The sequence below is a fragment of the Corapipo altera genome, unplaced genomic scaffold (assembly GCF_003945725.1).
Source record: "Corapipo altera isolate COAL_440 unplaced genomic scaffold, ASM394572v1 65, whole genome shotgun sequence".
Taxonomy (NCBI): Eukaryota; Metazoa; Chordata; class Aves; order Passeriformes; family Pipridae; genus Corapipo; species Corapipo altera.
The window spans coordinates 851,769-874,401 of NW_020884891.1; the positions used below are offsets into that span (position 1 = coordinate 851,769).

The following is a 22,633-nucleotide window of genomic DNA, read 5'->3' on the forward strand; positions in this document are numbered from 1 at the left end:
GAAACATTGCATCACAGGTTCTTCATAATTACACATGTAATGATTCCTAATCTGGTTCTTACATCTGGCAATTACTACCTAAATGTCAGCATTTTAACATAAATGTTATGAATGATAGTGTGGCATTTTTTTAACATTTGCCACCTAATCAAATTAATAGTCTTTAAAGCTGGGAGTTTGTGGTTTCCTTGATAGCAATGCTCGTTTTCACTATACCCATACAAAAAAATCTGTAAAAATATGACTATTGTTCTTAGCTGAGGGAGAGCCCAGGGATTAGATCACATAAAAGCATTAATAAAGAGCATTTTATGTGAACTATAATCACCCGTGCTGTCAGACTGATTATTATCTATTATTCCAGTGGTTTCTAATTTAACACAACTTGGTAGCCCTCTATATTTCTTTCTGTAGGACACAAAAAAATCCAAATATATGAGCAGAGGTAGGGGGATCAGACCCTTATTCCTCTAGCTGATCTTTGGAATAAAACTAGGATGTACTTCAATATACTCAATAAGATTTTCAAGAATTTGTTAGATGTGAAACATCAGTGGTTATTGAAAGGATTTATATTTCTAAGTCCTTCAAGGGCTTTTGGAATTTTTACAAAGCATGAGGTTCACAAATGAAGATGTAACCAGAGCAGGAGGAATCCAGCTATAAATCTGTGCAGCAAGATTCAGCCTGAAGGTTACAAATGCCTGAGAAACCTGTCCCATGCTGAGGAATCACCGAGCAGGGGAGTCTTGTGTATTTGTAGACAAGCTGAAAAAAGGTGGGGTTTATTCTTTGTGCTCTTTTTATAGTGCCTTCAAAGCATGTCACCCCAAAATAAAGAGCTTCTACTTTGCAACCGACTGCCTTGAAGAAATGAACAGGTGAGTTGTGTCTCCTCTTGATCATGGGATGTTCTTTATCATGGTGCTTCAGCATTTCATCTCCACAGGAATATACTCTTGGAGGTCATGCTGGCTGATGGTGTTCTCAGGACTTAGTCCACTCAGGCTTCCATTAATTTTAGTAAACACATCACATTCTGTGCCTCACTTTGCTGAAATTTTCTTCAAAGGAAAGTCAGTTGTGTTGGTCTCATCTACATTAATTAGAAATTGGGGTTTGTTAATGGGTAAAAGGTTTATCACACTTGTGATTTTTTTGTTAATCAAGGTTGGAAGTCTTAGTGGGATCATTGTTTCTATTATATAAAAACAATGCAAGCACACCAAGCTTCCTGCAGAGTATGCCCAGTGATAGGATAAGGTATTTTAAAGTTAGCTCTGGTGACAATCCACAGTAACATGACATGACCTAAAACCAGAGAAAAACAGTTTGGAGTAATTTTTGTAATAGGAACGGGATTGAAATTGAGATGCATTTATTTTTTATACCAGAATTAATATATAAATATGTATGTATAAAAAGAAATAAGAATCAACTTCCTCCCCGCCCCCAAGAAAAAAACCCAACATTGAAACTCAGAAGTAACTAATTTTGTTCACCACATCACTGTCCCAGCACACAGCAGAGGCCAGCAAAGTTCCATTTTGGGGGCTGCAGTGTGCTTTTAGATGTCCTTCGGTGTGCTGGGAGGACATTCCAAACTTCTGACTGGACAAGGCCCTGGACAACCTGATCCCACATTAAAGCTGGTCCTGCTGTGGGTGGGTGTGGGAACAGACACCTCCTGAGAGCTCTTCTAACCCAAATTACTTTGGGCTTCTCTTGTGATTCAGTGATGAAAGCAAAGCTCAGGAAAGGTGGGCTGGTGCCTTTGATTCCAAAAGGCACAGTCAAATGTCCTACCCCCTCCTGTTACATCAGGAGTTTGTGTATTCCCAGCTGAGGTGAAAAGCAAGGACATGTGGGACAATGTCACCATATTGGGAAGTCTGAAATCTTTCCTGGCACAGTTGTCTAAAACTTTGAGATTTAGTTTGTTATTACTTGGAAAGACAGAGCTACATCAGGATAAAGCTGGATTTTTCTTTGGAATACTAATGCCTAAAAATTGTTATCAAATTGAACATTTCTATTCCAAGGTTTTCAGGACACTGTGTTGGTGTAGGAGACTGGCTGGGTTGAAGCAGCTCAGGCCAGTTTATTGTCCACTGAGGAGGATGATGAGGTTCAGTCACCAGGATACTTTCAGGGTATAAATTTGCTGAAACGTATTTTTTCCCTGTTGTTAATGTTCCATCGTTCAGTTCCGTTGTGTGGCTCAGATTTGTTCAGACTAAACCAAAGTCAGGGTGTTCTGTTGTTTAACTCAGCGTGGTCTCTGCCTTGGCTTTAGTTACTGTGGGAGCTCTCGCTCGCTGAAGTGCCATCGATCATATTTATCTATTATACATAAAGGGTTCTGACTCAAGGAAAACCTGCAAGTCTTGACATAGTTCAATAACCTGCTTTTATAATATCCATTGATTTTTCCATGGGGAGCCAAAGGAGCTGCCTTTATGGCAGTGTACAGCCTTTGAGCAGAGGAACAGCTGGGAAGGTGCCAGCACGTCTTTTCATATCATACCACCACTTCACATCCTTTACTTTGGAATTTACAAGACCCTTTTTCCTGATTTTTTGGCTCTGATTCCCACGGGAGAAGGCAAAGGGTGAACTTCTGCTTGAAGTATTTTGTGCAGCGTTTTCCGTTCAGCAAAGCTGTTCCTGTAGAACACTTGTAATTCTCTCCTCACCCAAATGATGGATGACTCTGCTACCTCTGTGAAATCCCTGGGCATCCCCCTGCAGCTTTTCCATGCTTCCTGGAACTCCTTCTCCCACACGCCCTGTGTGAAATTCAAAGTGAGGAAGGAAGATTCATAGAGGAGAAGTGCATTTAAAATACTAATTTCACAAATCTCTCTCTTCCCAGCAAATTGCTGACCATATAATGTGAGGAAATAGGGCAAATGCTTTGCATGGTATCTCCCTTTCCTGCTGTCACCACAAAATTTAACTGGATTTTCCATGCTGACAGAAAAAGGAGTTCTAACGTGGAGAGGAACATTCTTTATTCACTATGTGGGGAATCTCTGCTCTTTCTTCAACTGCCTTTGCCACCAGCTCTTGTTTTAACAGCTCTTTTTAGACTTTCTTACATCAGGTTTGCTGCTTAATAGTTTTTCCAGAATATTTTAATCTGCCTTTGACCCAGCATTGCTGGTGGGGGGGTTGTACCCAACAGGCAGGAATTGATTTGTCTGTACAGATCGAGGTGCTCAGCTGGGGCTGAGCTTTTCCTGCTGTGCTTTCCAGTGCAGACACACTTGGCTCTGCAAAATTAATGCTCGTGCTGTTTTGTCAGGTCTTACATGAGCACAGTCGTGTTCTTGGAAATGAATTAATAATGGAATTGATGAGCTCATCTTTTGCTTGCTACTCCAGGCTTGTTAAAGGCCTTATTTCCCAGAAGTGCTTCATCTATTACCACCCCACACATAACCTGTTTATGGCTTTAATTAGCATTGAGTTTAATATTCGGTTGTTTTACAATATCTACTTTATTTAAAAGTTCCATGTCATTGAAGTCTGCAGTGCAGTGCATTTACAACCTCCTCATGGGCTCCAAATAATAAAATTTAAAAAAGTTTCTATTTTAAGCTGAATAATTTGATCACGTTTGATTTGAATAACTGGGTTAACTTTGCAATTTTAATAACTCCCACAAATCTTTTGCGTTCATTCAAAACACATAACAAAAATCTGCTACTGAAAGAGAATAATGATTGATTTTTATAGGGGTTACCCAATATTTTTCAAGGAAAGACCTGAAATATTATAGTTCAATATTTCTTTTCAAATGAAACTGCTTGGAAATTGAAGTATTGTGAATCAAGTCTCTATTGTTTATAAGCAAATGTTACAGTGTCTCCCATCTACATTTATGTATGGAGTATAACTGAGTTACTCCAGACATCCCCTAAATCATCCTGTTTGTTACTAAAGTTTGTTCAACTGCCTCCCTTAAATTTGGGGTGGGTTAGTGTCCTTGAGAGGTCTTGGCCAAATCAGATGGTGAGCCAGGATTGACACAGCTTTTACAGTTTCAATGTACTTTGTCTTCGCTTTAAAGAAACCAACACCTCAGAAAAGGCCTTGGCAACTAAAACTTTCATACATGTGGCCCTATTAGACATTTTCCCCATAAAACAAGAGCTCCTGGAGAAGTGTCACATCTGCCTGGCCTAATTTAACAGTTCTTTAACAATAGGGCTGAGTTATTGCAGAGGTCTTACTCCATGAAAAGCAAGGAGAGAATTCTGCAGAACAGGAAAGGTATTTTTCAAGCAGAAATCCCTGAAATGGAAGTTCCCAATGGTGCTGTAAGTAGACATAGAGAGCAGGTTTTCCCCTTCCTCCTTTATATTCCCATAAACTTGTTTCAAACCCGTGCTCGAGGCCACATCAGCCCTCTAATTTATTGTTCTCACATAAAAGCTCAGAATTTTCAGCACAAGTAAAACAATTTTGTGATCAGAATGAGCTGCAGGCCCAGGGACAGGGTGAAACCACAACATTTATGGGAGTGAGCAGGGCAATAGTGGAGGAGAACACCAGGAATTCCGAAGAGTGAGCTGTAAGTCTTCCAAATCTCCTTTCCTTGGCTTGTCACCCAGCTCCTCATTTCTAGGATTTATGGATGACTTACTATAAAGCCAAGAATTACCATTTCCCCCTTAATTCAGTTTGAGACTCTCTGGTTTATAGAGTTGCACTAAAGGAGTTTGCAATCCACAATTGCAATTATCCACCCAAATTAGCATTCAGGTGTGAATTCCTCCCTGGTGCAGGAGCAGGATCTCCATTGGCTTTCTGCACTAATTTAAATTACAAAATTAACATAATCATATTCTGCTGTAAATAATACCATTGTGGGTTGATCCAGTTCTTCTGGGAGCCAAAAAGTTCAGCTGCATTTAATATTGCAGGTTTAGTGATTCCAGCTCTGCATGTGTCCCAGTCCAGACTGGGGTGTGAGACACTGAGCTAACACTGCCAAACCTGACGATTTAGTAAGAGAAATAAGTAATATCATAATTAAATAGTTGGGTACTTAAGAGGATTGTTTGGCCTATTTGATCTGATTTCTTTAAGACTATGTGAAAGTAGAATTACAGAATTTCTCAAGTAAATCATCCCATTTCTTAAAAAAAATCCCCTCTAAATCCCAAAAAAACCCACCCAAACTTCAGACCATGCTAAACTCAGCTCTGTTGCTTATAAGGAATGTTTCCTTTCTCCAGAGCTTTCTTTTGGCCCAATCATTTGGTGAAAGCTGGGGCAAAGACTTGAATAAATGACTAAAGAGAAGTTCCAGCTGAGTGAATTTTTATGACTGTTTTGGTAGATTTTCTTAGGGATTATTATTGGTTTTATGTGAAATTATAGTCTATCAGTTACTGTGTGCATATTCTTGGTGCTACATGACTATATTTATACCATAAATGCTATTTTACTACCAGAAGGGTAATTTATTTGCTACAGAAATAATAAACTTCCTTTGTCTGTTAGCCACTGGGGAAAACCAAAACCAAACAAAGAAAGAAACCCACGCCAAACCAGACTTCTGAGTAGAGAGGCATAATTGTGCCTTTGTTTGACAGGGTGAAGTTCAAAAAAAATTGCAAATAAAAATAAATATCCCATTAAGTGCATGAAGTAGATGCACATGCAAAGAGGGCACGAATTTCCACGGTTCACTTGTCAGCTCTGGAGCTGTCTGGGGCTTTTTTCCTGTTTTTCCAGGCTGACAAATCTAAGAAGACAATGCATGAAACAAGATCAACAGTCATGTCAAATTATCAAATCAGAGAGTACTTACAGTTTATCCCATGAATGATTTTAGTTAACAAATCCCAGCAAGTGTGACAAATAAAAGAGTGGAAACAGGGGCTGCTGAGAGTTGATACATTGGGAGGGATGAGCTCATTGAGAACGCTCTGCTCTGTGTTATATTTCACTGGGAGACATTTTTGGGCTTCTTTTGTGTTGAGGAAAATCAAAGCATCGTTTCAACCACCCCTATCACAGGAAGCTTTATCCTGTTAAATGAACGTGTTACCTGCACAACCTTAGGAAATAGTGAAAATAATGTACCTTAGGAACCTAAATGGGAAATGTATTGATTTTTCAGGCATCCAGTAGGAAAGAGTGGTCAGGGAGAAGCAGCATAACAAGTACAAAGTCAATTTTGAAATCTAATTCTGTGTTGCAGAGAATTTTGCAGTGAATTCTGAAATATGATTATCCCACTGCTGTAAAAAAATATAATACAAAGCTTTTGATTAGAAATTAAATATAAACTTCACTTAATAAATTCTGTGTATTAAATAAATGGTTCAAGGCAATCTCTATTTTAATAGACTTAAAGGTAACTCAATGCAAGTGAAATTTAACTTCCACTTTAGTTCTAGTTTTTCATTTTAACCAAAAAATCTCAATTGTAGAAGCAATCTCAAAAGTGAAGAAAGAGATATTCCTGCACTGAAACATGTGTAACTCAAACCTGAGGTGACAAAGGAGTGCAAGAATTATTGATTAAAAGAAGCAAGAAAGCAGTTCTTGCATTCAAGTTTTATTTATTTATTTATTTATATGTATATATATGAAATATGTAACTATTTATTTATTCTATCTTTTAATACCTCAGGATTTCATTGATTTAATTTTTAATGGAACATTTAACAGAAAGAAGTAGTAAAAGTGAGTGGACTTTTTCTTGAATTTACACCTTCTCAGGGCATGTTCTTTATTGACTTTTTCACTTGAATTAAACAGTTTCTTCTCCAAACCAGCCATGAGTGCAATAAGTGTATGCAGAGGATATTAGCAAATGAAACTCATCTGAGCCTCAGCAACCCACTTCTTCCTGACCTGTTCTCTGTTGAGTTTATGAAACAGTTTTTAACTATAACCCTAAAAATAACAGCCTTTTTTAAAAAAAAATTTCCCTCTTGCCTTTACTTTTTATTCTTCTACTCTAAAGGTATTAGTTCTCTCTAATTTATGATGACTGAGATTGTTGAGTTGTTTTATTTTTTTAATTGTGCTTTTTTTGACTCTGGGCTGTTAGAAAGGAACAGAGTGAAAAAGGGGGTGAATGTGATGCCACTATAAAAAGCATAGTTGCCTTTAGTCCCAGAACCTCCCACTACCTTGGGCTGGCTCAGCCCCCCCATTCAGCAGGAGTAAATTCCAGCAGCCAGGAACCAGAAATTATTGCATTTGTACACTGAGGGGTGGCATATTCTTGTTTTTAACGCAGTGTGTTGAAGAGCAAGGCAATATGAAATAGTTTCCTGGTTGTTTGGGCCACTGTAACATTTTCCAGTGTTTCTGTTGGGTGATCAGAAAGCAAATGTGCTCCTGACAACTGGGGGCAGTTCAGGCATGATTCACTCTGCAGTGCCAAGCTTTGATTATTGCAGCAGCTCGTCAGTCCCCCTCTGCCCCGGGTGCCTTCGTGCTCATCACTGTCCAGCCTGGGGGACACTCAGACTCTTGGAGGCCCTGGGCTGTAACCCCTCATTCTAACCAGAATTATCTCAGTAAATTTAACTTAACATCCTACCAGGCAGCTCTATTTTATCCCAAAGCGATGACAACAGTGCCTGTTTGATACCAACAGAATTAATTAAAGCCAAGTCTGATTTATTTAGAATTTAATTGAGGCAAAGTATAAAACTTACTTATGCATTTTGATGACTTTACTTGAGGCTCACCTTTCCCTGCCTTTGGTTCACCAGGGCAATAAAAGATAATTAACCCATTTCTTGGTGCCCTGTAGGTTGTTACAGCTTGCCTTGGTAAGACAGAGATTATATATCCATGGGGATGTTGTACAATATTGAAGGTGAAATGTTGAGGCAAAGGATCTCTGGGCTGTTTAGTGCCACTCCATGTCATTACAATTTCTCTCTGGAATGTAAACCCCGTGCTCTGTTGGGTGGCCTAGAGTCAAACTTAGTGAAACATGCTGGTTAAGTTGTTTATTTATCAAAAGAAAAGAGGTTTGAAATTACCAAAGAAAAAGGGTGTGATTTTGTGGTGGGGAGAGAGGAGTTCAGCTGAGGTACAGTGGGATTGCAAATGACACCTGCCAGAACATGTGTGTCTGCTTGTGACCATGGGGCAATTAGACCAACCCCAAACTGGGGTTTTGCTGTAGGTGCTTGTAAGGTGTGGCACACACAGCCTGGCATTGCCTGACCTTCACTCAGACATGCCCTCAGTCATCCCTGGAGAGCCCAGCTCCCATGGGTGCTCCCCATCCATCCCTAGGGAGCCCAGAGCTCCCACAGGTTCTCCCCATCCATCCCTGGGGAGCCCAGAACTCCCATGGGTGATCCCAATCCACCTCTGGGGAGCCCAGAGCTGATGGATATTCCCGATCCAACCCTGGGTAGCCCAGAACTCCCATGGGTGCTCCCCACCCATCCCTAGGGAGCCCAGAACTCCCATGGGTGATCCCCATCAATCCCTAGGGAGCCCAGAGCTCAGAGGGGCTCTCCATCCATCCCTGAGGAGCCCAGAGCTCATGGATTCTCCCACTGCCTTCCTGGGACTTGCCCTTTGCCCCCAAGGCTTTCAGTGCACAGTTCAGAACCAAATGCCCGAGTTTCCAAGCTCCCCATAAAGAACTTTTGATAACCTTGACTGCCAGTTTTCCCAAAAATGAGAGTGGTTTGCTCATCAAGGAAATTCATCAAGTTTATGCAGCGTTCCTTTTGAACTGAGTTTGCATTTCCTTGGGAAAAAAAAAAACATGTTAACCGTAAGAAAATGATCTGTAATCTCAGCACTTGTATAACTCCTGATTAACCTCAAAAACATTCACTCATACTTTTTTTAAAAAAACACAAAGCCTAAAATGGAGATTCTACTTCTTTTCTCAGAAGAGATTTTATCATTATAAGCCACTGAATGTCATCAGATAACCCATTATGTCCGCTTGACAAAGAGCTGACTCTGAACTGGGGTAAATGAGGTAAGAAAGTCCTTGTAACTAGAGCTGGGGATCATCTTGGCCTTTGAAAGAGAAAAGTCTGAGCAGCCTTAGAGAAGGAAGATTATCTTCAGCTAATTCCAGCTTTGGCCATGTGTAAAGCTGATACTCTGTGTATCCTAAGGATATCCATGTGCTCTGGGAGATCAATATTGACACTTTGGTTTCTATGTGTGCTTCCAAGATCCGAAACTTTCAAATTAACAATGAGCAACAAGAGAAATTTGGCGAGACATTTAAGACAATCTGAATTTCCATCCACTGCCCACCCAAATGGCTGAGTCTGTTTTAACTTGGAAAATGATAATTAGTCCTAATTTATCATTGGTGCTTAAGCAGAACCTTAGTTGAAGGCACTGAGCCATCCTGCTTAATTGCCAGAGGCATATGGCAAAGTATGACTAAAACTATTTTGCTCCAATGCTAATGAGTATAGAAATTCAGGAACTGTCAAAAAACTAGTGAATACAAACCCTTAATAATGCCCAGGGAATGATGTCATTCCATTCCTGCCATAAAGAATCTGCCTTGCAGGAGCAGCAAATGCCAAACGATCATTTGCAGAGTGAAATGCTGCTGGTGAGCACTGTGGAAAAGCTGCTCTGCAAACCTGTTAATCCATTTTAAATGTACTTTCTTGGTGATAAAGATGAGTTATTGATGTGCTGATACAAACAATGTCTGTAAGCAGTGCTAAAACCCTGCAGTTGGTATTTGTAAAAACTAATCTTCATTCCCAGTTTCATTTCCAATTTGCTCACTTCTGTTTTCCTGAAAGGCAAAGCAATGTGATTGTACAATCCTTTATATTTTCCTAGTTCTGCAAGTAAATTAAGCCCTCTCACAATTCCCTGTAAGGAGGAAATGTTGCTGTTCCCTTTGGCTCCTTAGGAAAGCCGTGAGATCCGTGGAGGGCTTTGCTGAAGGCTGCAGTGAGTCAGTGCTGTATCCAATATTACAGATTAAGATCGTGGCTCTGGGCTCTGCAGAGCCTCCACCAGGAGATCAATACTGCTGAACTGGGGGCTATTTTTAGTGGAGAGTTCGCTCTTCCTTCATTTTCTGCCTCCTTGCTGTGCCTACCACCTTCCACACACCCCTCATAGAGAATAATAATCACACATCTCCTCAGAAGCTTTTTTTTTCTCTTCTATTACAAGTGGGAAAGAATTACGCTGGGTATTTTCCTTGTTTTAATCTGCAAAGCAACTTGTCCTTATGATACTGCACAGGTTGCTCACTAATGTCTTTCTTAAAGCCTCTGAAAGATGTTTTTGTCATTATTCATTGCCCAAGAACATAATTATTAACAAATTTGATGTTGCAATGTTAAAAAAGAAAAAAGAGCTGCTCCTAGAAAACCTTCATGTGCAATATATTGGGATATTAATGACATGGTAAATAATTCAGTCACTGAGTAAGGGGATGCTTCAGAAAACATCCCAGTCATTACAGATGGCATTAAAGGGCTTTTTCTTTGGTTATGTTTCCTTTTTGATGAAAATAAGCTAATTCTTGATTTTCCAGTTGCTGAAGATTAAGAAGTAACTTTCCCCTCTGTGTGCTAATTTCCCTTTTTTCTAGTTTTTCAATTATATATTGTATGGATATCCAGTAATCTCACATGAAGAAAACTCTGAACCTAAAATAAACTATAATACTTTCCCAGCGAAGCAGAAAATCTTATCTTTGATCAGACTAATTAACTTTGGGATAAAGAACGAAACCAGAACATCTGATGTGAAATGCAAATTTTGCAGTACTTTCAATTTACCAAGTTTTGGTTTAGAAACCTAAGATTCCATTAAAAAAAAAAAAAAGGAAAATGAAGTTGGTATCGCAGCTCAACCAGACTAAACATTTATATCACCAGTATTGTGAATCCAAACTAGCAAATAGACAGTGGAATTCTGCCATAGGCTGTTTTAGCTTTCTGAGGATGCAAATTTAATACAAGCTATTCCCTAATACAGGTTTTCATAAAATAATTATCATCATTCTATTTTCTAGTATTTTGGAAATTCAGGCAAGTTCTTGAGATAAATAGGAGTAGCAATCAGAATAAATGTGATGTGCTCCTGCACACCATGTCTCTGGAAATCATTCCTCACAAATTTGCAGAAGCAGCTTAGAGAGGGTTTGGTTCTGCTTAAGGGGACATTCTCTGCTCTCCACAGGCTATAAAAATCCCACTTATTCTTTGCTGAAGTTAGCATGTTTGCATGTGAGCTCACACTTTCCTGATAATAGAAGGATGATTGATGTCCTGGTCCTTCAGGGTTCCAGGCAGCAGAATAAAATGCCAAGGTCTGATCCTGCACGAGGTAAAGACCTCCAGCAGATGTGACCATGAGTCCAGAAGAACATTTGCAGTGGCCTGAACTGGGATGTCCTTCACTCGCAGTTATTCACCTCTGAACACGCCTGGATTGTGCTTTTAACAGCCTGAACAGTGCTCAGGTTTTGCAGTAACCGTTGTCTCTGACTTTTCCAGATGTTAGGAATGTGTGTGCCCTCAGATTTACATGAGATGTGCCTTTTAAGTATCTCTTCCTCATTTTTTGTCATTCTATCAGATGGATGAATCGTTTGGGTCTCGCAGCAATTGGTTACACACCTGATGACAAGGACATTCATCCAGATGAAGGTAATGCTTCAGTGATTATAATTAGGAAAGGAGAGCAGACAGCAGAGATCTGTTCAGTGTCTCAACAAACTTGGAGATGTCATAACTGACTCCTTTATTAACATTTGGCTGTATCTTTTCAAATACCAACTTTTATAAGAATCCTTACCCTTGAAGAACTCGAGTTATTGGTGCCACCACCAAAGAAAATAAAATCCTAATATTTTTAGAAATATTTAAAATTAGTGATAAAGAGAATTCAGGGTTCAGGATGAGGTGTGATCTCCCAAATCCCAGCCCTCAGGGATGCCCCTTAAAGCAAGTGAAGACACCACAAACCCAGGCAACATGTGCTTTTTGTGCCTCCTGAGCTCAGGTTCCAGCCTTGCCTTTTCCCACCACCCACAGTGGAATTATGCTGACTTAATAAAGTGTCGAGGCTCAGCTCCACTTTGGCATCTGGAATGGTTTCTCTTTGACAGTCTGTGACCTGAATTTGGGGTTTAGGTGCAGTGGGAGTCACGTGCCCAACCTGCTTTCTGTAATGCTGCCCTAAAGCATTTGGAGATTCACGTGCAGATCTGTGTATCTCAGTGCCAGACATTTCCACAGGCCTGTTCCTTATGGCTGCCAAGCCCTGTGGGTGACTGGGGAATGCTTACCTTGCCTTGCTAACGATGTTTTTAAAATGTGGGTTGTGGAAAAGCACAGGAGTGAAACCAGGAATGCTTTGTTAGCAGATTACTGGAGCGAGAGTGACCAGGACGACATCGATGGCTCGCTCACCCTGAAGCAGGAGGGCTCCTCAACACTGTGTGACACCTACCATCGAACACCCTCAGTGAGTCCCAAATGTTGCATTTGACAGTAGGTCACCAAAAAAATCTCTCTGTGCCTTGAGTTGCACTTTCCCTGTTTCGGAACATTTAATTGCCGTAAAGGTGGAATAAAGCCTGATCTCATTGTAAGAGTGAAATTATTGCTGTTCCTCATGAGTCAAGACCTGGAGGTTTCCATAGCAAGTCAGTTACAAAGGAAGGAGAGGTAAATATCTCCTGACACAGATCTGTCACCACACTGTAAATATGACCTTTTTTTTTTAGGGTTGGTGAGACTACACCTGATAATAGGAACAAATATTCAGATGTTGACTTCACTGCAGAACATGAAAAGAATGTGGTGGATGGGATAGTCTGGATTAAATGAGACTGTTTTTCAAGTATGAGTATTGGATAGTGGGGGATGGAGATTAAGGTCAGCTGACATTCACGCAGTAATCATGTTTTAGTTCTTCTCAGAACAAATCTTTCTAGGCAGGGGGTTTTTGTTACAATATTGTGCACAATATCATGGTATTGATACTATTGCAAATAGAACTTTTCTATTAGACAAAACACAGACAGGCTGTGATAATTATTCTATGTTTCTAAACACAGATAGGACTGTTCTCTATTTTTCTTTCAGATTTTTCTTCAGCGTGAATGACATGATCCTCACACAGCCAGAACCAAAGAAAGAGTGACTGAGACAACAGCATCACATGGGTGAAGTTCAGACTGATTTTCACCCATGTGATGCTGTTTTATCAACTGGGATACAGGTTAAGCCCCTCCCTTTCTGTTTTTCCACATTTTTGCCTTTCTCTTTGTTTTTGAATTAAATTTATACACAGACCCAGCAGAATTAATTCAAATAATTCCAGAAGTTCAGCAGTCCCCCAGTCAAAAATCTTCCTGGGTGCTGAAATTTTTGTTCTTTGGGTTTAGTTTTTGGGTTTTTTTTCCTTTGGCTGGATACATATCCCCTAAAAAGAGAAAGTAAATCCAATTATGGTTTCTTTTTGGAGACTCCCATGTCTTCATGGCATACTGTGGGACTGAGTGTAAGCTGGGCAGGTCTTCAGGAAACCTGCATCAGTGTTATACTGTTCTTTCCATCAGGAATTGAGTGTGGGCAGAGAATGTGCAAAACAAGAATAGGGAGTGGTTAAAATATAGCACTCGCATAGAAGTTCTCATTGCTAATTATCTTCTGTTTCCTCTAATTATCTTCTGTTTCCAGAGGTTCATGTTATGACATATCAAGCACATCAGTCCATTAATTACTATATATATCTCATAATTTTCCACACTACAGTCCCTTCCTTGGCTCTGTTCAAAACCCTGTCTCATGGTCAGGTGTTTCTGTGCCTTCCCAGGTGAATTCCTCCAGCCCATTCCCCGAAGCCAAACAAGGTCGACACTTTTCAAGCGAATCGACGTATTCCCATTCCTCTGCCGAGGATTCCCGGCAGGATGCAGCAGGCAGCACACACTCCTCGGGATGCAGACCCCCCTACCGAGAGCGGCGCTCGTGGCAGGACCTCATAGAGACCCCCCTGACCAGTTCAGGGCTGCACTTCCTGCAGACTGTTCCTCCCGAGGCCGAGTACTCGAGCGGTCGGCCCGGAATGTCCCCCGACAAACGAAGACAAGCCACGCTGCCGGTCCAGAGGCGACATAATTTTGAGCAGGACGGGCCTTTCCCTCTGGTGGAGTGTCCCAGGGGACACAGCTCCCATGGCAGGCCCCAGAAACAACGCAGCCAGAGCCTCCCCCGGAACAGAGACGTCAGGGGCAAGGGCCGGGTAAAGTCCATCGAAGGGATGGATGACAGTCTGGAAGAGAAAGTTCCCATTAGGAGGCACAACAGTTTCTGTGCAGAAGGTGAGCTCTGGGAGATGTTCTGATCCTCCTGACTTCCATCAAAAGCCAGGGCAGTATTGCCATTATTCCCAGCAAGTTTTCTGTGGTTGAACTGCTGGATGTTGGCAAATTCATCCATCACTACATAGGAATTCATATATGAAATTCCAGGACGTAACACTAAGAATAGAGCTTTGGGATGATCGAAAAGTTCTTGTTTTATCAAAACAAATGTTGGGGAACTGTGTAATAGGGTTAATTTATTCATGAAGCTGCAGTATTGCTGGGTTTAGAGACTTCGTCAAAGCAATTGGATTTGTTGTTACATTTCTTTATTTTCTTTCAGAAAACATAAAAGAGATTGAAGAAATCACAGATGGTCTGCAGGAGCTGTACAAAACCCTGGAAGAAGCCAGTCTGTCAGCTTTTGGGGAGCAGCGTCCTTCCACCAAGCAGGAGTTCCGCAAGTCCTTCGTGAAACGATGCAATGACCCCATTATCAATGAAAAGCTGCACCACATCAGAGTTCTCAAGAGCACTTTAAAAGTAAGGCTTTAACATTGGCTTTGGGATAAGGAACATAACCTTGTAAAAGTGTAATCATAGAGTCATGGAAAGGTTTGTGTTGGAAGGGACCTTAAAGCCCACCCGGTCCCACCCCCCTGCCATGGGCAGGGACACCTTCCACTAGCCCAAGTTGCTCCAAGCCCCGTCCAACCCGGCCTTGGACACTTCCAGGGATCCAGGGGCAGCCACAGCTTCTCTGGGCAACCTGTGCCAGGGCCTCACCACCCTCACAGTCAGGAATTTCTTCCCAATATCCCATCTAAACCTGTTCTCTGGCAGTGGGAAGCCATTCCCCCTTGTCATGTCACTCTGTGCCCTAAATCTCTTAATGTTTTCCGTGGATGAGGCTTTCTTTGTAGCTTTAAAATTAAGTTGCAAATAAACTAAAACTCCTTGAAAGCAAACATGTTCCAACTTAAGAAAAGAAAAGAATGATTATTTGGCACTCTGTATAGGCATGTTTTAGCAAGTGCCATGGACTGAGTTGTCAGATAGTTTAAGCTGTAATGGTTCCTGAATTTAGGTAAAATATTAAAGTGTTCCTGGCACTTTGCATTAAAGTAAAAGAAGAAATAAAGTGCTGAAATATAAGATTTCATTTTGACATGTCTTTCTGGAATTTGCCAGGCAAAGGAAGGGGACCTCACAGTTATCAACAGCCTTCTGGATGATCCCAACTTAACATCAAAGAAGTTCAAAGATTGGAAACTAAAGAACTATGAGTTTTTCCTGGACATTTGTGAGTACAGTGGTGCTGGGAAATCCCAAAATGGAGCCTCTGAACTGGGAAGCTCAGCCCCAATGCTGACACACACACACTCCTTCATCGAGACCCACGTGTGACAGGACTCAGCTTCAGTAGCTGCTGGGTGCCCTGAAAATTGAGTCAAACACTGGCATATTTATTGATAACACACTCAGCAGTACTGTAAATACTTGGGTAAGAGAATAGTGCCACAGGATGCCTCCTACATTGCATGAGAAGACAATAATATTTTAAATGGATTTTTTTTGTTTGCTGTTATCAACCAATGTCCGTATCAAGCTCTGCATTAGGAAGAAGTGGTGCAGAAGTGTAACTGAATATAAATACCAGTATATTTAAAGTACTGTACTAAAATTAAGCTTATAGTATGAGCTCCTACAATCATTTTATATATTTAGATATATGTAAACACATATCTATGTATATAAAATGTAACATGGTAGTTGACATTTCCTTTTAAAAATGCCCTAAAGTTCACATTTTCACACACTGTTCCTTGAGGAAAAAAAAATATAAAAATGAAGACATAAATCCATTGGCCGCTCTCAGAGATGACCGTTTATTTTTGCAACATCTCCAGGTAGTGACCATCTTTGCAAATAAAAGGACAGAGTTAGCAAAATGTAAACTCAATCCCTATAGTGTGCCTTAAAATGTACACTGTACATCTAACAAATAGACCCCAGTCTGGCCCTATGGGCACTCTGTACATGCCATTAGATACTGTGTTTTTAACATGCTGTGCCTGCCTTTCCAACGAGGGAACAGGAGCAAGCAGGTGAGGCACAGAGGTAGAACAATGTTGGTTGTTCACTAATGCTGCACCTTCAACTGGTTTTAGTAGAATTTGAAGTATTTCATGGTGAAAGAAAAAAAACCATCTGCGCTGAGTAAGGTACCTACTGCAGGTTTTCATCCTTTCTTCACTGTGAATTTAAGTGACACATGACTGTGAGTCACAAAATTCAAAAGGAGAATGAGAAGGAAGTTTAAAAAACTCCTGAGCTAATCAATTACATTCTGTGACATCTATAGCTGAGTAAATTATTCAAAGTTATATAATGTCTGGCAATAATTTTTAACTGGTAGCAGTACTTTTAGCACGTGGGTGAAGTGATTCAAAGCATCACTTGAAAATCAATCTGTATGAATTGGTTTGGGAAGACACACAAGTCACACGGGGTATTTCACTTCCTTGCCTGGGTGAAGAATGGTTTCTAAGAATCAGATTTTGGAGAAAATACTTGTATTCTTGGGGGAAAAAAAAAAAAAAAAAAGATTGTTCTGAATGCTAGTGAACATGAAGCTCAAACACATTCACGGTTTTCTTTGACTCTGCTTACCAGAATATTTCTGAAAGGCAGAAGGAAAGGGGATGTGACTAAAACTGATGTCATTTCACTGAAACACAGACATTCACTGAGAATTTTTTCACAAGATAAACATAGTTGTCTCCCATACGTCAAGGTGTATAAAATCCATGCCATTCAATATAATATTGAACTTAGTTTAAAATGTTATCTCAGTGAGGTCCCAGTATCCAGGAAGAGATTTAATTTTTCCCAAATCCAGAAGCAGGTGAAGGTGTCCTGTGTGTTTAGCTCTGTCTCCACAGAGCAGCTTGAAGGGGGCTGACCTTGGCTGGCCACCTGCCCTCACTCCCCCTCCTCAACAGGGCAGGGGGAGAAAATGTCATGGAAAAGCTCCTGGGTTGAGATAAAGACAAGGACATCACCTATTAATGGTTATCATGGGCAAAACAACCCTGACTTGGGAAAAAATTCATTTACTGGCAATTTAAAATACAGTTGCATAGTGAGAAAAAAAAAAAAGACACATTAAAAACACCTTTCCCTTGCCTCCTCCCTTCTTTCCAGGTTCAATTTCATCCCTTCATTCCCAGCAAGCAACAGTATATATTATAGAATCTATTTAGAAAGCAATTCATACTTACATGCAAGCACTGATGGATGCTCACAGAATTAGTTAAATAGATGGAACTTTCAATATTCCTAAAGAAATTTAAATTTGCCTTTTGTTTCAAACCAAAAGATGGTTTGTGCTTTCATAATAAAAAGATCTATATTATTTTAACATAGCTTTCCACTGTATTGTCACTCAAGAGAGAAATTACAATTGTCCACTGAGCCTATTCAGTGAAGTCTGAGTAAACAGGGAAATAAGGTATTTCTCTTCTAAAATGCTACTTATAGATGCAGCTGAAAATGATATACATAATTTGGAAGATATATTTCTCAGAACTAACACAAATAGGAAGGAAAGTAGATGATCTCAATTTTAAGTTAAAATAGATTTCTGAAATGTGAGTAGAAGAGAGAAAAAGTTGCGAATTCATACTTTTGCTCAGCTTACCTTTCAAATCTTGCAGTGTCATGAGATGATCGCTCTGAAATTCTCAGAATCGTGAGTCTGCCTTTTGCTCCTGGAGAGCAGCTCTCAGCAAACGTGATTTGCACTGAACAGGCCAGATAAATTATCCAGGACATTCATAAGGTGAAATGAGATACACTGGAGAAATTTCCTGTAATGGGCTTAAGATTAACTGGGAGAAAAGTCTGAAAGATTTATCTGGCGTTGCTTGTGCCTTAGAGCAAGCAAAATCTAATTGCTAAATTAAGCAATACAAAGACTTTATTCTTTCCCAAATGTCAGCTGGCTTTTGGGAGTCATTTCAGAAGAACTTGTCATACTTCTTGCATATGAACTCAGCTCCAACCTGCAGCCCTACCCTCCCCACCATGAGTTTCTTCCTCCTGGCTGTAGGTACCAATCTGGCTGTGCTGCAGAAAGTAATGTCCAAAGTCACGGTGGCACAGCTATCCAGAATCTCACCACCTTTGAAATCACTGGAAAGCAAAGTGCAATACAGACACTGTACTTAAAAATCCATGCACCAAATCCTGCTTCTGTATTAAAATATGTTAAATTTTCCTAGACCAACAGGTACTTAAACACACTGTACAAAGCAGCTGGAATTGTTGTGGTAGTTTAGATCCCATGTTTTTTAATAAGAAAAAAAACAAGTCTTGGCTGTTGAGCTCATCAAGGGAAATAAACAGTCCCAGTACAATACATTTATTAATTTACAAGATTTCCTGCCTGAATGCTCAGGTAAAACTTGGTTCTTAACATGCACAGCTACACAAAGAGACTATTTGGATGTGTTTTATTGATCTGGATCTTATTAAAGTTAGTGTCTTCATTGAGAATTCTTGCAGGTAAAATGTCTCAGCCCACAGACTCTCCTGAGACTCCACAAGCTGAATCTTTTTGTAACTGGCTATTTTTCATTACAACTGATTTAATGTTCCCCCTGAGCTACTGATTCCTCTCTTGTTTTAATACTGTTCTATATTCAAGTGATATCTCAGATCTCTGAAAGTATCTTGGTAGCTCTTTCTCAGCATCACTTCCTGAGAAAACTGAGACATTTTTCTTGGTTTCAATAATTTAAGTGAAATTTTCCCTGAGCTTGCTCTAATTGATATGAACAAGAACCAATGGAGGAGCAGCAGTTTCTCACCAGTCTGTATATTCAGCTCCAGGCTGCTGCCTTTTAGGCTGGAAATTGTGGTACTCCACTGGCTTTTTCCAAGGAAAATGAAAAAGGAGTGTTGCAGAGCACTGCTCTGTGTACATGGCCCTTAACTCTGTTCTTACTCTTCAGCAGTCACAGCCCTTCGGGCCAGAACACTCCCTCTGGTCCAAGGTCTTGTGAAGGACAGGGCAGGGACCTTGGAAGGAGTTACTTTACTGGGAAGGGCTCAGTCTCCTCAAAAATTGTGGAATTCTGCTGCTGACATTTAAAAGGCTTCACTTTAAATGTTAATGGGACTTCTGGGAGAAAAATGAAGAATCTGGTAGGAATTGTTTAACTTAGCACAAATCTGAGGAGAATGAAGAAAATTCTTATATTTGTCTCAACAAAACCAGCCCCATCTGCCACAGCTGGCAGCTGCCCCCAAACTGGAACACAAAGAGATCCTGACTCTGACTCTGGATCCAGTCCTGGGGAGATTCCTTAAGGAAGAGAGCACAGGCCTGTCTGATTTACTGGGCTTCAGCCTGAACACCCCATTTATGGGACACCCAGAGTCCTGTAGGGAAATTTTAGAGAAATAAGTGGTGACTTGATCTCATAAAGGATTTTAATTTCTCCTTAGTTTTCACAGAAGGGAAATGATGCGTTTCCAGGGAAGACAGAAGGGCACAGGTTTTCCATGGTAGATTTTCCACGTACCCCATGCCTTAGGCCACTGAGCTAAAATCTCATTAGAGACAACACAGCATCTTCCCTGCTGCCAAATGATGTTTATTTACCACTGGGACAAAATGGGTAATAGCAGAAAATACTGAAGAAGCAATATTAGCTCATTAATTTATATTCAGTAATAAAAAGCTCTTTTTCTTCTGGAATGTTTCCCTCATTAAAACTAAGGCTCAGGGTAGGTTTTCCAGGCAAAATGCTGTGAGGAAAGGTCCCCTGTGTCCCATCCCAGAGGAATTCACATTGTGTGGCTGAGGATCTCAGTGGGTTAAGTGGGCACAGATCTGAAAATCACATCTGAAAATCACCCCTGAGCTCTATCAGCTGATGTATGGAAAATACATGGCTATTTAAACCAAAACTAGTAAGTTGTATTTTCTCAGTTGATGTTTATAATTATTTTCTTTACTCCCATTACATACAAGCATAATAATGTGTTTCTCATCAGGTCCACTCACATGTAGGCAGGCGACTCTCTACTCTTAATATAACTAATTGACAAAGAAACAGGTTTTTAAAGCTTAGTTTCTACATTTTACGGGTTATACCACACTTGCACATTCGGGAAGAGGATTAGAGATAATATTGTTTAAGCTTTTATCAGGTTTTGAGATAGGTGATATACTGCTGGGAGCTACTCTTAATTTATATAATTTATATAATTCAGACAGATACTGCCTTCAGGAAAAGAACCATATTCACTCTTAATGCAGGCCAGGCAGGTCTATCTTTATTTTCATCGAGCACACACGTGTGTTAGAAGTGACTTTATGCATTAATGCCACTGTATGAGCAGTATTTGACAGGAAGCAATGTTGTGTAAATGACAAAATACGTCGACAACCTGCTGTTTGAGCAGCTAAGCCCTCTAGCTTCTGTCCTCACATTTCTAGAATATTGTTCATCCTCAGGCATTGGTGAGGGTATCAGTACAGACCTTTTTACTGACGGTAAGTGCGTCTGTCCGAATGCTGCAGATTAACTAAGGATGTCCCATTAAACATATTAACTACTGCATTTTTTCACTAGCAACCACAAAGAAAATATGTCTTAACAAACTGTGTTCACTGGCCAAAACACCAGTAAGACCCTGTTACCAGTTAAGACTTCTGTTTTACTGAGAAACAAGGACTTCAGCTTAAAAATCTGATGAGAAAACAGGTTAGGATATAAGAGAAATGCACTAGTACTAATAAACTTTTTACATTTGACACATACTGTATTACAAAGACAATATCCTTGTAAGACCATTAATTGCTGGGCCATAGGTGACTTCTGTCTAGGTTACTAACTAGCTAATAAACCTTGTATAGAGCCTTTTTTAGATAACGCTTCCATGTATGAAAATGTATGACACCCTTGTACTATGGCTTGCACTTTACTTGCATTAAACTGTGAAGTAGGCTGTAGTAATGTCTTTGTATATTCAGGGGTTGAAATGCCAAAGCACTGGAGTATCGTACTGCTGGTGTTCAACCTGTCCCACGTGTGTTCTGCAAACCCCACCGACTCAAACCTCTAGCAAATAATGCTCTGGGGTCTCCATGGTCTTTGTTTCTTTGTAAATAGAAACATTCTTACTGTTTCTGTAGCAATAGGAGGTTATAAACCAAACTTTCACTAGGACTGTTTTCAATAACAAAAAAAAAAAAAAAAAAAAAGAATAAATCTATAGCGCCTTGTATAAAAATCATGGAGACTCCATGACCTGTGGGCATTTTTGTTTACAAGCAGTATGTATATATGTATTAGTGGCAGAACTGTTATTTATCACAAAGTTATGTTGTGGATGACTCTTTCTTAAATAAAAATATGTTCTCTGTCATTAAGAAAAATTAAGTATTTTAGAGCCATCTTGAGATGTTTGAAGTGTCAAGCTTCAAATACGAGCAATCTTCCATGTTTCAGCCTTGTTTTTCTAACCAGAACTGAGAGGTAATGGCAAACCCCCTGTCCATGCCAGGGAAAATGTCGGAGTTGTAAGTTTTTTGAGCATTCTGCAACTTTTCTATAATGCCCATCTTGCTTAAGCGCTTTTCTGAGCAGATACTCCACAGTAAATCCTCAGCTCACAGATGCTACAGAGACAAAATTAACTGCTTAGACTAATACAGGTCAAACAAGGTTTCAACCCCTGGATAATACAGTATTTCTTCAGTTTCCCAACAGTATTTTTAATTTTATACTTGTCTATGTTGAGAGATGACCCAATAGTTTCTATAGGCAACGAAAATTAGGTTTCTTTTCTTCCCTCTTTCCAGATGAGTTCTGTGTGAATTACTGTAACCGGCTGCGTTTTTTCTATCACAGATTATTAACTTGTTAACTTTTTGTGTGTCGACAATGAAAATTTATGAATGGAAAACTTCACTGTGTGTTGCTCACTGGGCATATACCTCATGGTACATTGCACAGACGTGTAAGTTGTAAGTTGCACTGCAACATTAAAAAAAAAGGAACATATTGCTCTTTTTTCAAAGATATTAACTTATTTAAGAGATATAGTCTGTACATTATTAAAAAAGAAAAGAAAAAAAAAACATTTATTCTTCCTAAATTCAAACAAAGCTTTTGTTTTGGGAGGGTTAAAAAAACAAAAACAAAACAAACAAAGTTGTAAACTTCAGTTGTAAATCTGGACTTCAATAAACGAATTATCTGCACTTAGATTGCGTGTTTAAGGATGTTTGTGGGG

At 39.9% G+C, this 22,633-nt stretch overlaps 1 protein-coding gene across 4 annotated transcripts in view; it reads left to right on the forward strand.

The window, feature by feature from the left end:
• LOC113948067 (connector enhancer of kinase suppressor of ras 2-like) overlaps nt 1-21,607 on the forward strand; it is a 173,295-nt gene extending 151,688 nt beyond the window's left edge. The window contains exons 20-25 of one of the 4 annotated variants that reach the window (XM_027645356.1): nt 810-881; nt 11,584-11,654; nt 12,371-12,474; nt 13,831-14,338; nt 14,664-14,863; nt 15,512-21,607. In XM_027645356.1, the coding sequence (XP_027501157.1) occupies nt 810-881; nt 11,584-11,654; nt 12,371-12,474; nt 13,831-14,338; nt 14,664-14,863; nt 15,512-15,727 (1,171 nt within the window). In that variant the 3' untranslated portion in view covers nt 15,728-21,607. Of the gene's footprint in view, nt 1-809; nt 882-11,583; nt 11,655-12,370; nt 12,475-13,097; nt 13,200-13,830; nt 14,339-14,663; nt 14,864-15,511 lie in introns of those variants that run through there. The other 3 variants (XM_027645358.1, XM_027645357.1, XM_027645359.1) reach the window with 3 other exon arrangements.
• The last annotated feature ends 1,026 nt before the right edge of the window (nt 21,608-22,633 follow it).